Below are 12,364 nucleotides of genomic sequence, written 5' to 3' on the forward strand. Positions count from 1 at the left end.
GTTGAAATGAAATTTTTACCCGTGTTTAAAATATAGTAATGCCAATGGACTTGTATAAACATTGTTTGCTCAAGCAGCATTCTAGCTTATTGGTAAAACTAATAAAAGATAATTAAGGTGAAATGAGCAACAACACTGGTGTAATAACTAATAAAAATTGTGCATATATATATATATATATATATGTAACATTCTCGATCAAATTGCACATTAGTTGGATGTTATTTACAATTCGATGCATAAATATGTTTTGTGTATAATTTTAAAATACAAAAGACTTCAAATGTGAGTAAGTTTATAAATGAGATAGTTATTGATATATGTTTATCTTGTAATTTTGCAAGTATGAGGGTTGTAAGGAGAAAATGTTGTTAAAATACACATCTAATAGAAACTTATTAAGCAGCATAACTTTAACAAGTGGGCAAGAGCCTTGTGTCTCAACAAGCACTTCCTGGTGCTTTCGACCTAGATGTCTACTGTTCAAATTTCTCGGTCCCCGTTATTGTAACTATGTTGAATGATCAAAAAGGTGGTGTGAAATTAACAAGGGTAACTTGTACGCTTGCCCTTGGAGATAAAACTGCTACCTCCCGCAGCCCCATCGTATGTATGATTGGATGTCTGCTTTGAGTGGTCACTCGTTTTCCAGATTGGAGGAATTTATAGATACGTTTAGATGATGTTTGTAGCTTCCCTATGGAAACTTCCTGTGTACATGGGGACCACTTTTTTCTCTTTTCAATTTTTTTTTTTTTTTTTACGTGTAACTTGAACCCAACCTACACCACGTACAAGCACATGTTTTTATATATATGCTGAATTTTCATTTTTGTTTTCTGGTTTATTTATTCTTTAACAACCTGTAGCTATTGTGCTTGAATTGTGGATTTAATCGTTATGTTGTAGATAAATTGTTTTTATTTTTTATTTTTGTATGTGTTGTAAATAAATTGTTTGTTAGTTAGAAAATATAGAATGTTAATATCTTTGTTGCTGTTGACATCTTCAATGGGAAGAAGCTTGAGGGTATTGTTCCCTCATCCCACAACTGTGATGTAAGCCCTTTATATATTTATAGGGAGAGACTATGATAGGGTGGTGCTTGTTGAAGTTGATGAATTTAAAGTCTTATTTATGTATAATAATCATGTTAGTTATAGATCCAGTCTGTTTAAACAAATCTATGAAGCGTGACGATAGACTTTGTTTGAATCAGTGAAACAAAGTGATCTACATCTTTACTTATTTCGTAAAAAAATGTGTTGAATTTATAATTTTCACTTGGTTATCTGGCATATAAGAGTTGTGTAACTCATTAAATGATCTAAATAACTAGAAAACTTCACCATTATGTACAAAAAATTAGTATGGCCCCATTGACTTTTTTGATGAGGTGTTGCTCTGTTGTGTGTGTGTGTTTTTTATTTTTCATTCATTTGGATCTATGTTATTGCTGTTAGTCTTTTGTATTTGTGGTATTTCTGAGATATTGACATGTATATTGTTGTATTACAGGTTCCTCATGTCAACCGTACTGACTATCAGCTGATTGATATCTCTGAGGATGGATTTGTATGAAAAATATCTCTTTGATTACTTTCTAAGATTTAAGTAAACCTGTAAGTGTAATATTTAGTGTTAAATGCTTCAGGTGAGTCTGCTGACTGAGAATGGTAATACTAAGGATGAACTGAGGCTTCCAACCGATGACAATCTGCTTACGCAGGTTAGTGACTTGGTTTTTCCCCTCTCTGATATGCTAGAGCAAGTGTTTTTGTTTGTGTTAAGTTTGAACCTTAGTATTCCCCCCCACCTGTATTTATTACAAATACAAACAAAACCTACACCTTGCTGGAACTGTGTAATGATCTTTCTGATTACTATGATCTGGTGGTGCATTGCTAATTTTATTTCTTCACGTATAACTTCTGGTTATTTATATGTGTTTTTGGTTGCTGCACTGAGTGGTAGGTCGCCTCAGATATGATCCTTTCATGTTTCTCCAAATATGTTTCCAATTTGCTCTTTGGCAACAGGAGGATGTGGCAACCTAAACTTTTATTTGATTTTTCTGACAGCTTGAAATTTTTTGTTACTTGACAATTATTAGGCAATCTATAATAGATTCTATGAAATATGTTTCAAAAAAGTTGTTGCCACTACTGTTTCTTAATGGATTATTTGGATTCTATTATGCAGATCAAGAATGGATTTGGTGATGGAAAAGATTTGGTTGTTTCAGTGATGTCTGCAATGGGAGAAGAGCAGATCTGTGACCTCAAGGACATCGGCCCCAAGTAATTGTCCTTCATGAATGGGGAATGCTTCAAGACCGGGACTTTAAACAGAACCACATAATAGTAGCTTACTTTAGGGGTCACTTATTTCAGAAATGTTCTTATTGAAATGTGGCCTCTACCTATCACTAGACTTTGCCATTATGAATTAGGTTTTTATAATCACTATTTCCTTCTGCTTGATTAGTACCGAACCATTTCCTGGGTCTTGGTGTGGAGAAGTTATATATTCCAGCAAAGACTGTATGTACACTTCTTAGCGCCTCATGTTGTTTCCAAGTTGCCATTTAAAGTTCTTCATATTCAAATAGATTGGTTCTCATAATTGTGGTTTTTTTCTTAATTGCATTTGAAAATATCTGTGCTGAAAATGTTTATACTATTTATGTGCTTTTAGACTGAGTGAATAAGTACAGAAATGGATGGATGATTGTTTTTCCTGTAGGATTTTAGGCGGCCTTTTGATTTTGTCATCCCTTGATAATACGGATCTTTTTTCTTTTTTTTTTTTCAAACCTCATTCTGCAGTCGCTTTCAGTGGCATTTTGATGGTTTTTATTGAGTTTGTGGATCCAAGGATCGATCCATTTTGGACTTTTTACTGTAATTAAAAAAAAAAAATGAAAATGTTGTGTTGGTTTTTTCTTTTTTTTTTGGGAATACGGGAAATATTGTATTGGTGAATAGCTTCTTCATGTGAAATAGGTACCTCATGCATTTTATAAATGTATATATGTATCATTTCATATATAAATGTATTGTCCCTCATAGTGTAAATTTTATAACCGTTTAGGATCTACATGTGAGAGAGAAGGTATCTCATACATTTAATATGTGCTCTGCTCATGTAGGATCCACACATTGTGAGAGAGGGTGCCTAGATTAGGGAATAGGAAAAAGACTCTTGTGCAAGTTACACGCGCATGAGTTTTTATAACTGAAAACATGATTTTACATCACATTTTCAGTTTATAAAATCACACATTTGTGTGAAAGAAACAGTTTATAAATAACACATTTGTGTGAAAGAAACAAAATAATGGGTATAGAATCCAAGGAGGAACGGTAAATTGTATTTTTGATATGAATCGTTTATGCAAGTGTGATTGCACAGCATGCACAAGTAATTTGTGCATCTGGTGTATCCTCATAAATGTATTATCTATCGGTTTAAAACAAACTATTTTCAAAATAAGCCAGTGCTGAATTGGATTTTCCTTGCATAGAATTTACTGTTTCTGGCTTGGAGCCCTCAACAGAATGAATAATGAGGCCAAATGAGTCTTGGAGGATAAGATTGGAGTACGACTCTAAAGAAACACACTGCCTCAATTGGCAATTGAAACATGACCTATATAGTATACCCTCTGGCAAGCAAACTGGACCACAGGATAATAAACAAGCCCTGCATGAATGTCAGTTTTCCACTGAAAGCCGAAAACATTGAATGTTAAGAGATTACAAATTTCAATTTACGAGCATTTCCAGGGTTATCAATGAGCGTCTGTGCTAAAACAATTTCGAACTCAAATCAATTTGAGGGTCTAGATTTTCTGACACATTCATATCATAGTGTAAAAGAATGACTGATCAGAATGTCACAACATTATACAAGGTGGTCTTAGCTGCCAATCTCAGCTCACGAATCGGATGACTGTCCCCAACCAATCATCAGGAATGTTGTCTCTCTTGTCTCTCAGTTCTCCGCTTAAGGCCCTTAATGCGTGGTTTGTGGCTGCCTGCATCCAGCTTAATCTTAATCACTACAAGCTCTCAAAACATAAATTGAAAAAGATTAAGTAAAATTGTAACAAAGGAGTCGTTACTTTCACAATGTAAACGTCAATTCCAAGTCTTGCAATCATTGCAGCTTCTGCTATTTTGGTCTCCATACCCCCAGTTGTATCATGAGCAGCTACAGTTGTTTCAACTGTTGACAGAATATGAGAAAACATCTATTAAATTTTGGAGCTCTGGTCTAAAGCCACAGATCCATATTCTTGTGCCTGTTTAAAATCCTATGTTTCCAAAGATAAGTTAACAAAAAGGAGTAACTTTACAAGATGCTCAGCTTTTCTCAATATTTGAATATCTAAATCCACCATTATATCAACAAACACAGCACAGAAAAGATTTTTTTAAAATGTAAATATATACACACCCATTGTTTGAATCTCCCCAGTTTAAGTTAACACAAAGGAGTAGCTTTACAAGATTCTCCGCTTTTCTCAATATTTGTAAATCTAAATCCACCATTATATCAACAAACACAGAACAGAAAATATATATATATATATATATATTTTTAAATGTAAATATATATACTCCCATTGTTTGAATCTCCCCAGTTTACCCGTTTATGTTGAGCTAGGCATAGAAGCATGTAGACGCAACCAGCATTTAAAGCTATAGTTTTAACATTCCATCAGAAGAGTCATGCTGAACTGCTGAAGCAAAATCCGATACTGAAACATAGTGAAAGTTTGTACATGCAATGAAAATCAATTTGATTCATTTAGTTTCATGTTGATGCTGCTCTCACTGTAGATGGAAAATTCCTTGAATATCCTATAAACTGTCACTATAAAACAATGGACCTTTATATTGCCATGTAAAGCTGAGATAAAACATCTCAATTCTTTTCTCACTAACCTTGCTTATCCATGTTCTGAAGCTCTGGTTTCACAACTGACCACTTCCCATCTTTGCCAACAGCTACCATAATGGGAACATTTGCCATGCTCTTTCAGTCAACATTTAACAAGCCAACTGAACTCGTTAAGATACCATGCATGTATAAGATCAAGGTTTTATAACAAGTACTCACCGATCTCCCTCAAGAGTACTGCATTGGGTTCTGTCGGTGGACGGTCATATACACCGAAAACATCTGTCTTTAATCCACATTAATTGGATAACAGCATAGAATGTCATTTGATACATATAAATCAGAGAGGTAATTTAACTCTAGCTAAGTATAAGATGCGTCAAATGTGAATATTGGGAAAACCAACTTCACATACATATATTGATACATAATGTCATAAAAGTTATATTCGTGTTCTTAATATAACATAATAAATAATTCCAATAATCCATTTAGTAACAGAAACAAATTACTTAGGCTAAAATGCACTTTACATCCCTTAACTTTGGGGTCACTTCAAACTTGGTTCTTTGACTTTCAAAATTGCAATTTCAACCCTCAACTATTACAATAATGTCAATATGCCCTTTTCCGTTATGGTGTGTCACATCACATTTTCGTCATTACCTAAAAGCAACATCAATTTTTTTTCTTTTTTTTCCTATCCAAAACAATGTCATTTATGGATGGGCAAATAACAAGATCCTAAGAGATGTTGATGGAAGGGGCATGTTGACATTATTGTAATACTTAACACAGTAATTACAGGTTTTCATACTCAATTGACTGATTTAGAAGGAACCCCAAACTTAGGGTGTTTAAAATATTTTAGCCAATTATTATTTTCCCCTCAAAAACCATGTCATCACCCTTAATCGTTTTGCTGAAATTTATACGTGACAAATGAAGGCAGCTTTCATCAGTGCTTTGGAGCTTTGATTAAGAGACAAGATATACCAAGATAGTAAAATGGATTGTAAAAGCCGTTCACTTTCAATAACATTTATCAGGTAAAAACACTGAAGACCCATCTGCAAGCCATCTGATTCTAATTTTGCTAGAATGAATAAAAGAATCTTATGTTTAGTATTCTAAGCATGAAAAGAACTTATAAAAATTAGTGGATACAAGAAAAACAACATATTCAGGCTTTAAGTGCGCTGCAAGATGACGTATGATAACATCTCCACTCAATATGCTGCAGCCCTGATTTTATAAAGTAAATGAATGAGGTTATTAACAATTAATAACTAACAAACGTGATAAACATGTCTCACAGGGACCAAACCTGTAATTTATCAAGCACTGCATCTCCATGCAGAACCTAGAAGGCAGATAAGAATAAACATCTTCAGTAGCTAAAACATTTACTACTAGTTGCAAAAGAATGATCCTCTCTGTATGACATAGGCCACTTCCTTTATCTAAAAAATTATATGATTCTACACCTTCAGTAATCTTCATCTATTTATCTAATGATCTTCCTAACTAAGAACTAATAATGAGATAATTTTTTACTTACTCAACAAAAAGGTTTTCAGAAAGTTAAATTATATTCAGAAAACTCCCTTTTAGTGGCTTAAGCTTTTGAGTATAGCTGATGTTTAATATGGTTATTTACTGGACAAACAAGGTAAAGCACCTGAGTATGTGGTGATAAATTTAACCAGTTGCTACTCAATACAGATGATTGTTTACTTTGCCTAGAAAAGATGATGTTCAAGAGAACAGGACTTATTATAATTTCAAGCTTTGAAGTATTATTATCATAGATCAAACAATTCAAACTTACAGGTATGAAACCAGAGTCAATAGCCTTATCCACCGCAGCCAAATCTGCTGAGGCTATCTGTAAGAGATATGAGAGTTCAAACTTAGGAAGAGGAGACAGCATCTCTAGAAATGAAAGAATAAAAAAACAAGCCTCCATTATTGGTGCATATAGTGAAACAACAGTCTTTCTGGAGGCTCCTAACATTTTTCTCTTTGGTTGACCAGCCACACGAAAATGGAGACATTCCAATTGAAGGAATACCCTCTGCAAGAAAAGACAAAACTTTGCTAAGGGTAATTGCTTTACTTCCCATTTCTAAAAGACATGCAAGGCAGAAAATTGGGTTGTCTAACATAATAATAAGATAGCATTCTCACAAAAATTCAAATGTCTGCTGAAATTGTAATATTTGTATTCTCTGTCAATGTAAATTTTACCATATTATCTTCCTTCAAGAAATAATATCAAGCATGAACAAAAGATTGCAAGAAAAAGAGAATTACAAATAATGAGGCAACAAGAAACTATCACAAGTTGGCAAATTCTCAACCCCAATAACTTTGCAATAAGAACTTCATGGAAGCTGGTGACATGGCTTGTCAAATTGTTTACTTGGTTATGATAAAATTGTCAGGAGCAAAGTATGCTTATAAAGAAATATGTATGGCATTCTTTCACATCTGATACATAAACGTTGACTTGCATTACAGACCTAGACTTGATGGAGAGGAAGACATGCAGATATATAAAATATAGAACTAAAAGAAAACTTTTTTTTTTTTTTGGATAAGTAGAGTTAGGAGAAAACATGCATAAAAGTCGAATTGTAACAACTAAATTAGTACCTCTGGCTAATGCTCTAACAACTTCAAGATTGAGGGTTGTAACCTGAAAAAAAAAATGGAAACAAAACAAAGAAAAGGATAAATAAGGTAAAGGAAAAGATCCTTGTTCACCAATATTCTATATGGTAGACCAACTAATTGTTGAAGTAAAGGATCTAACCAGAGAATTCTGACATCACAATTGCCTAATTTTATATAATTGAACACCAAATAAGTGTAGATTAATGAATGTGGAGAATCTTCAACGTCTTCTTAGTATCTGAGATTTGGCTCCCATATAGCTTTTGTACTAATTCCAAAACAAAATCAGGCCAAGAGAAACAAGGGCTCAAAAAAACTATAGTAGGTTGACATGAAATACAGCATCATACTTCAGAAGGCAATCAAATTTTTTTTTTTTTTTTTTTTTTTGCATCTCTCTTCCCTAATGTTGATTGTTAGACATGAAATACAGCATCATACTTCAGAAGGCAATCAATTTTTTTTTTTTTTTTTTTTTTTTGCATCTCTCTTCCCTAATGTTGATTGTTGAACTGCAATCATGGTAGCCCAATTAATCAAGGACTCAAACAACTCAATACACAAAAATTCTCCAAATGATATGGCATCTAAACAGGGTTAACAAAAACCTTAATCAGGTGAAACAGTTCTGGTTGATACAAGGAAGGGTGCATGGGTACAAAATTTCAAGTTTTATATAAATTAGCATCCATATCAACTATACTCAGTTGCCCAATTCTTTTCAACTTACTTCTGTCATTCTAAAAATATATCCAATCCATCTTCACAAACTCAACCGACTAAAGTGCAGAAAATTCACACAATTGCTGAAATCAAAAGCTAAGAAATAAAAAATCAAGATATAACAAATACAAAAAATCAGTTCATCTTACAGAAATTCGTGTAGCGACAAAACCAGCCTTGACAAGAGATTGGTCCAATCCTCCTTTATGAACCCCAGATTTACTGGCTTGAAAGTGACCAAAAGAACCTAAACCCCCATTATAGATTATAAATTGAACTGCCGCATACTCTATAAAAACTATATAAACAACTTCAAAGAATCAAATCCTGAAAGAATACAGGGAAATTGTCCTGCAGCATAAAGAAAATGACCATGTTCTTTATACCCAAAAGCTTCATTCTCATTGTTTATGCAACGCTATGAATTAGCATCATAATCATATTTCAATTCAGTGTCTTAAATGCTTATCATCAAGAATCATTTCCCAATTCATGAATGGATCCATGTTACTGACCTGCCCCATGAATGACAACAAAACGACTAGAATCTACATTTGCATTGTGTACAAAATCATCTATGTTACACGAAACCTCTGATTCCCCATGTCTCTTGCTCCAATCCATCCCAAGAACCTTCATAGAAGGAGACCGCCCCGGCATCATTGCTTGCCTTAGCTGAGAAGACACTACGTCAAGGTTTTCTTCATTTATCTTCTCAAGTTCATTTTTGCAAGTAATTGCCGCACCTCCTTCACAACTCAAAGCACATTTCTTAATAGTTTGCTCATAAGAATTATTTTTGTATTCCATTTGTAGATCCTCAAAAAAATATTTAACCATAGAGTCAATTTTGCATGACATTTATTTGCTCATTTTACATGAAAGCCTCAAACTTTCTTGGTATTAAAGCAGGGATTAATTTTAAACATGGGTTGAAATGACATTTAATAGGAACCCGTTAATTTTAGTACTGCCAATGAACTTGTATAAATATTGTTTGCTCAAGCAGCATTCTGGCTTCTTGGTAAAACTAATAAACAACAATTAAGGTAGACACAAGCATATAAAGGTGAAATGAGCAACAATGCTGTAGTGTAATAACTAATAAACTTGGTTAAGGTTATAGAGAAAAAGTACATAACAGTTCTTTTCTTATTCCTTTTGGCTATCCTCTAAATATTTTTAACCATAAATTACACATTCTTTGCTCATTTCACATCAAAGTCTCTAACTTGCTGGGTATTCCAACATGGGTGAAACACAGTTTTAATAATAGACACCCTTTAATCTATTATTGCCAATGGACTTGTGTAAACATGTTTGCTCAAGTTAGCTTTCTGGGTTTTTTGGTAAAAGCTAATAAACGATCAAGAAATTAAATGTGATAATATCAAGTTGGAAAAAGCAACCGGACTTGTAGTGTAAAATATCAAAGTTTACCAATTTACAAGTGATTTAAATTTTTGTTACCGTTTTAGAGAAGAAAACAAAAAAAGATGGGATTTTTATATCAAAGAAAAAAGAAAAAAGAAAAAAGACATACCCAGTTTGACAATGCAACGGATTGGCTTGATACGGTGAATTTCTTGCTTCTCTCCCTTCATTGAATTCTGAGCTCCTCTACTGTTTGCTTTGCCCAAATCATTGGTCAGAGGAGTGTTTATTAACTAGACTAAAAGCGATTTGTTATTATTATTATTATTATTATTATTGAGTTGATGCACGTGATTTTTATTTTTCATATTTTAAAAAACAATGTTTTTCAATTTAAGGCTGTGTTTGTTTCGCGTAAAACGTTTTCCGAAAAATACATATTTTCCGGAAATGCTATTTTCCGGAAAAGGAAAATGTATTGAGGTTGTTTGGCTGTCTCGGAAATCGATTTACGGAAAATCAATTCCGGTGTTTGGTTCGGTCAAATATTTTACGGAAAATGCTTTACGGAAAATCAATTTTTATGTTTGGTGCAAGTAAACATTTTACGGAAAATAAAATCCATTTTTTCCGGAAAATCAATGTTCATGTTTGGTTTGTGAATTAATTTTACGGAAAATGCCTTACAAATTTCAACTCCTTTGTCATCTAGACAAACCTGTAATAATTAGAACCTAATCATTCACTTCAACATACACCTGCATTGCGTATACATATCTGTAACAGTACAAAAATAATCATCCACTTCAACATAAAAAATAATCATTTAAATATACCGATAATATTAATATAAAAATAGCCACATTCATCGTTCACCATTGTCATTACACCTCCATGGTGTACAAAAATGATACCTACTCGTGGTATCTGAATAGTACAAATACATAACTGTATTGTCCCAATAATACAAAGTACTACATATAATACAATAGTAGGTTAATACTAGTTCTACAACAACAGTGAATCCATAAAGCTACCATCACAGTCTACATGAAACAGGCAAGTCAAAGTTGTGAGAAAAAAAAACCATCCAACCACAGCTTTCGCAGCCTAGCATTCTTAGCCAGAAATCCCCGTGCTACCTTCTCATTTTCACACAGATGGTCAAACGCAGTTGCAAGCATTTCTTCACTATACCCATCCGCCATCATAGCCATAACCTCATTATAAAGAGATGTATAATCTATCGGGCCCCGATTGATTTCTTTAAGAGCCGTAGCTATATCCTTCAACTGATCAGACAGATCAGTCAACACGCTATCATCAGCAGTAGAATGTGCACGACCTCTTTTACGGGATTTTGAAATTCCCGACCCAGTTGTGGAGGACTCCACTACATTCTTACCTTTTTCCACCACATCTTCCTCCACATTATCAGCAACAAATTCAGCACTGTCGCCATTATCTGGCTCATTTTCATAATCTATATAGGACTTTGAAAAGCCACCTGTGGCTGTGTCCTTGCCCACAACAAGAGCTAACTCATCATACATCTCTATTTTCTTGTTTAAAAACTCCGCATGCTTTCGATGCGCCTGTAAAGGAGAAAGGAACATATACTAACAATGCAATAATTACTTCACGCATAAATTCAATATTCAATGCATTATTCATGCCAATAAACAAAAAAAACTGTTATTACATGAAAAATAAAGTGGGTGTCCATCCTTGTCAAATTAAACATAATCATGGTGTGGAATAGATGCTGCATTTAAACATCTAGCTATGGTAGTGTGACATTACTCTAGGACTAAAACTTAATAAATCATGATAAAGTTTACTTCACACCATTATATAATTTACTAAAACTTCATCTAACCTCTAACATTTATTCATAGATGTCTTCTTTGGAACTATGAATATCTTTTCAAATAAATTCTTTGCCTTCAATTTCCAAACTAAAAATTTCAATTTATGGACAAAAACATATATTAGCATTTATATCCGGAAAATATAATTGTAAGGCATACCATGACTTCTTCTTGGTACGTCTTTGCGTCGCATGTTATCATTTTGAGATTATCATCCCAACCGAAGCCACTCTTCTTTCGAAGTTTCTCAATAGTGGACCACATGGTCCTTAGAGTTCGCATCCGATTATCAACATATGATGGGTGGCACTCAACCCCAAATTGGGCAGTTATCTCCTTTGCTACAAGAGCGAAGGAGCCTGCCTTGAAGGTGCTAGAGGGCTTGTTGCCCTTTGCAGCCTCTTGTGCAAGTATCCTCAGCATCGTTTCATGCATGGGAGGCAGCCACCTGAATTGCTTATTGCTGGTTACCTTCTCTTTGCCCTTTGACATTACTACATATGAAAATTGTATAGTTAGAGTAGCATTTAAAAATGAGAGTAGCATATAGTAATTACGCTCGGAATATGAACAACAAATCAAACACACATACAACCATACTTATAAATTTGCACAACAAAATGAAACATGCTAACCCTCAAAATGACAATGTAATACCATCAAATAACAATGTAATGCTAAAAATACTTTTCCAGTACACCACCAAAAGTCTATAGTAAATACATTGTCTTAATAAAAAAAAAAATACATATTACAATCATAGAAATCTAAATAAAGTACTACTCTCCACTCCTGATATAATCAGACCA

At 33.7% G+C, this 12,364-nt stretch overlaps 3 protein-coding genes across 3 annotated transcripts; 1 reads left to right on the forward strand and 2 right to left on the reverse strand.

Moving 5' to 3' along the window:
• Positions 1 to 513: 513 nt before the first annotated feature.
• On the forward strand, positions 514 to 2,625 carry LOC112009066 (eukaryotic translation initiation factor 5A). Its single transcript, XM_065760636.1, has 5 exons — positions 514 to 606; positions 978 to 1,058; positions 1,519 to 1,575; positions 1,655 to 1,729; positions 2,203 to 2,625. The coding sequence occupies exons 1-5, from the start codon at positions 514 to 516 to the stop codon at positions 2,302 to 2,304; spliced, it is 408 nt and encodes a 135-aa protein (XP_065616708.1). The 3' UTR covers positions 2,305 to 2,625.
• A 1,081-nt stretch (positions 2,626 to 3,706) lies between these two features.
• On the reverse strand, positions 3,707 to 9,973 carry LOC112009069 (isopentenyl phosphate kinase). Its single transcript, XM_024041414.2, has 12 exons — positions 9,854 to 9,973; positions 8,826 to 9,059; positions 8,460 to 8,557; positions 7,567 to 7,609; positions 6,924 to 6,985; positions 6,740 to 6,796; positions 6,236 to 6,271; positions 6,076 to 6,153; positions 5,128 to 5,194; positions 4,953 to 5,015; positions 4,127 to 4,230; positions 3,707 to 4,039 (listed from the first exon to the last, which is right to left on the reverse strand). The coding sequence occupies exons 1-12, from the start codon at positions 9,912 to 9,914 to the stop codon at positions 3,935 to 3,937; spliced, it is 1,008 nt and encodes a 335-aa protein (XP_023897182.1). The 5' UTR covers positions 9,915 to 9,973; the 3' UTR covers positions 3,707 to 3,934.
• Positions 9,974 to 10,503: 530 nt separating this feature from the next.
• On the reverse strand, positions 10,504 to 12,047 carry LOC136062054 (uncharacterized). Its single transcript, XM_065760649.1, has 2 exons — positions 11,715 to 12,047; positions 10,504 to 11,279 (listed from the first exon to the last, which is right to left on the reverse strand). The coding sequence occupies exons 1-2, from the start codon at positions 12,045 to 12,047 to the stop codon at positions 10,749 to 10,751; spliced, it is 864 nt and encodes a 287-aa protein (XP_065616721.1). The 3' UTR covers positions 10,504 to 10,748.
• Between the last annotated feature and the right edge of the window lie 317 nt (positions 12,048 to 12,364).

The sequence above is a fragment of the Quercus suber genome, unplaced genomic scaffold, assembly GCF_002906115.3.
Source record: "Quercus suber isolate HL8 unplaced genomic scaffold, Cork oak 2.0 scaffold_376, whole genome shotgun sequence".
NCBI classification, from domain to species: domain Eukaryota; kingdom Viridiplantae; phylum Streptophyta; class Magnoliopsida; order Fagales; family Fagaceae; genus Quercus; species Quercus suber.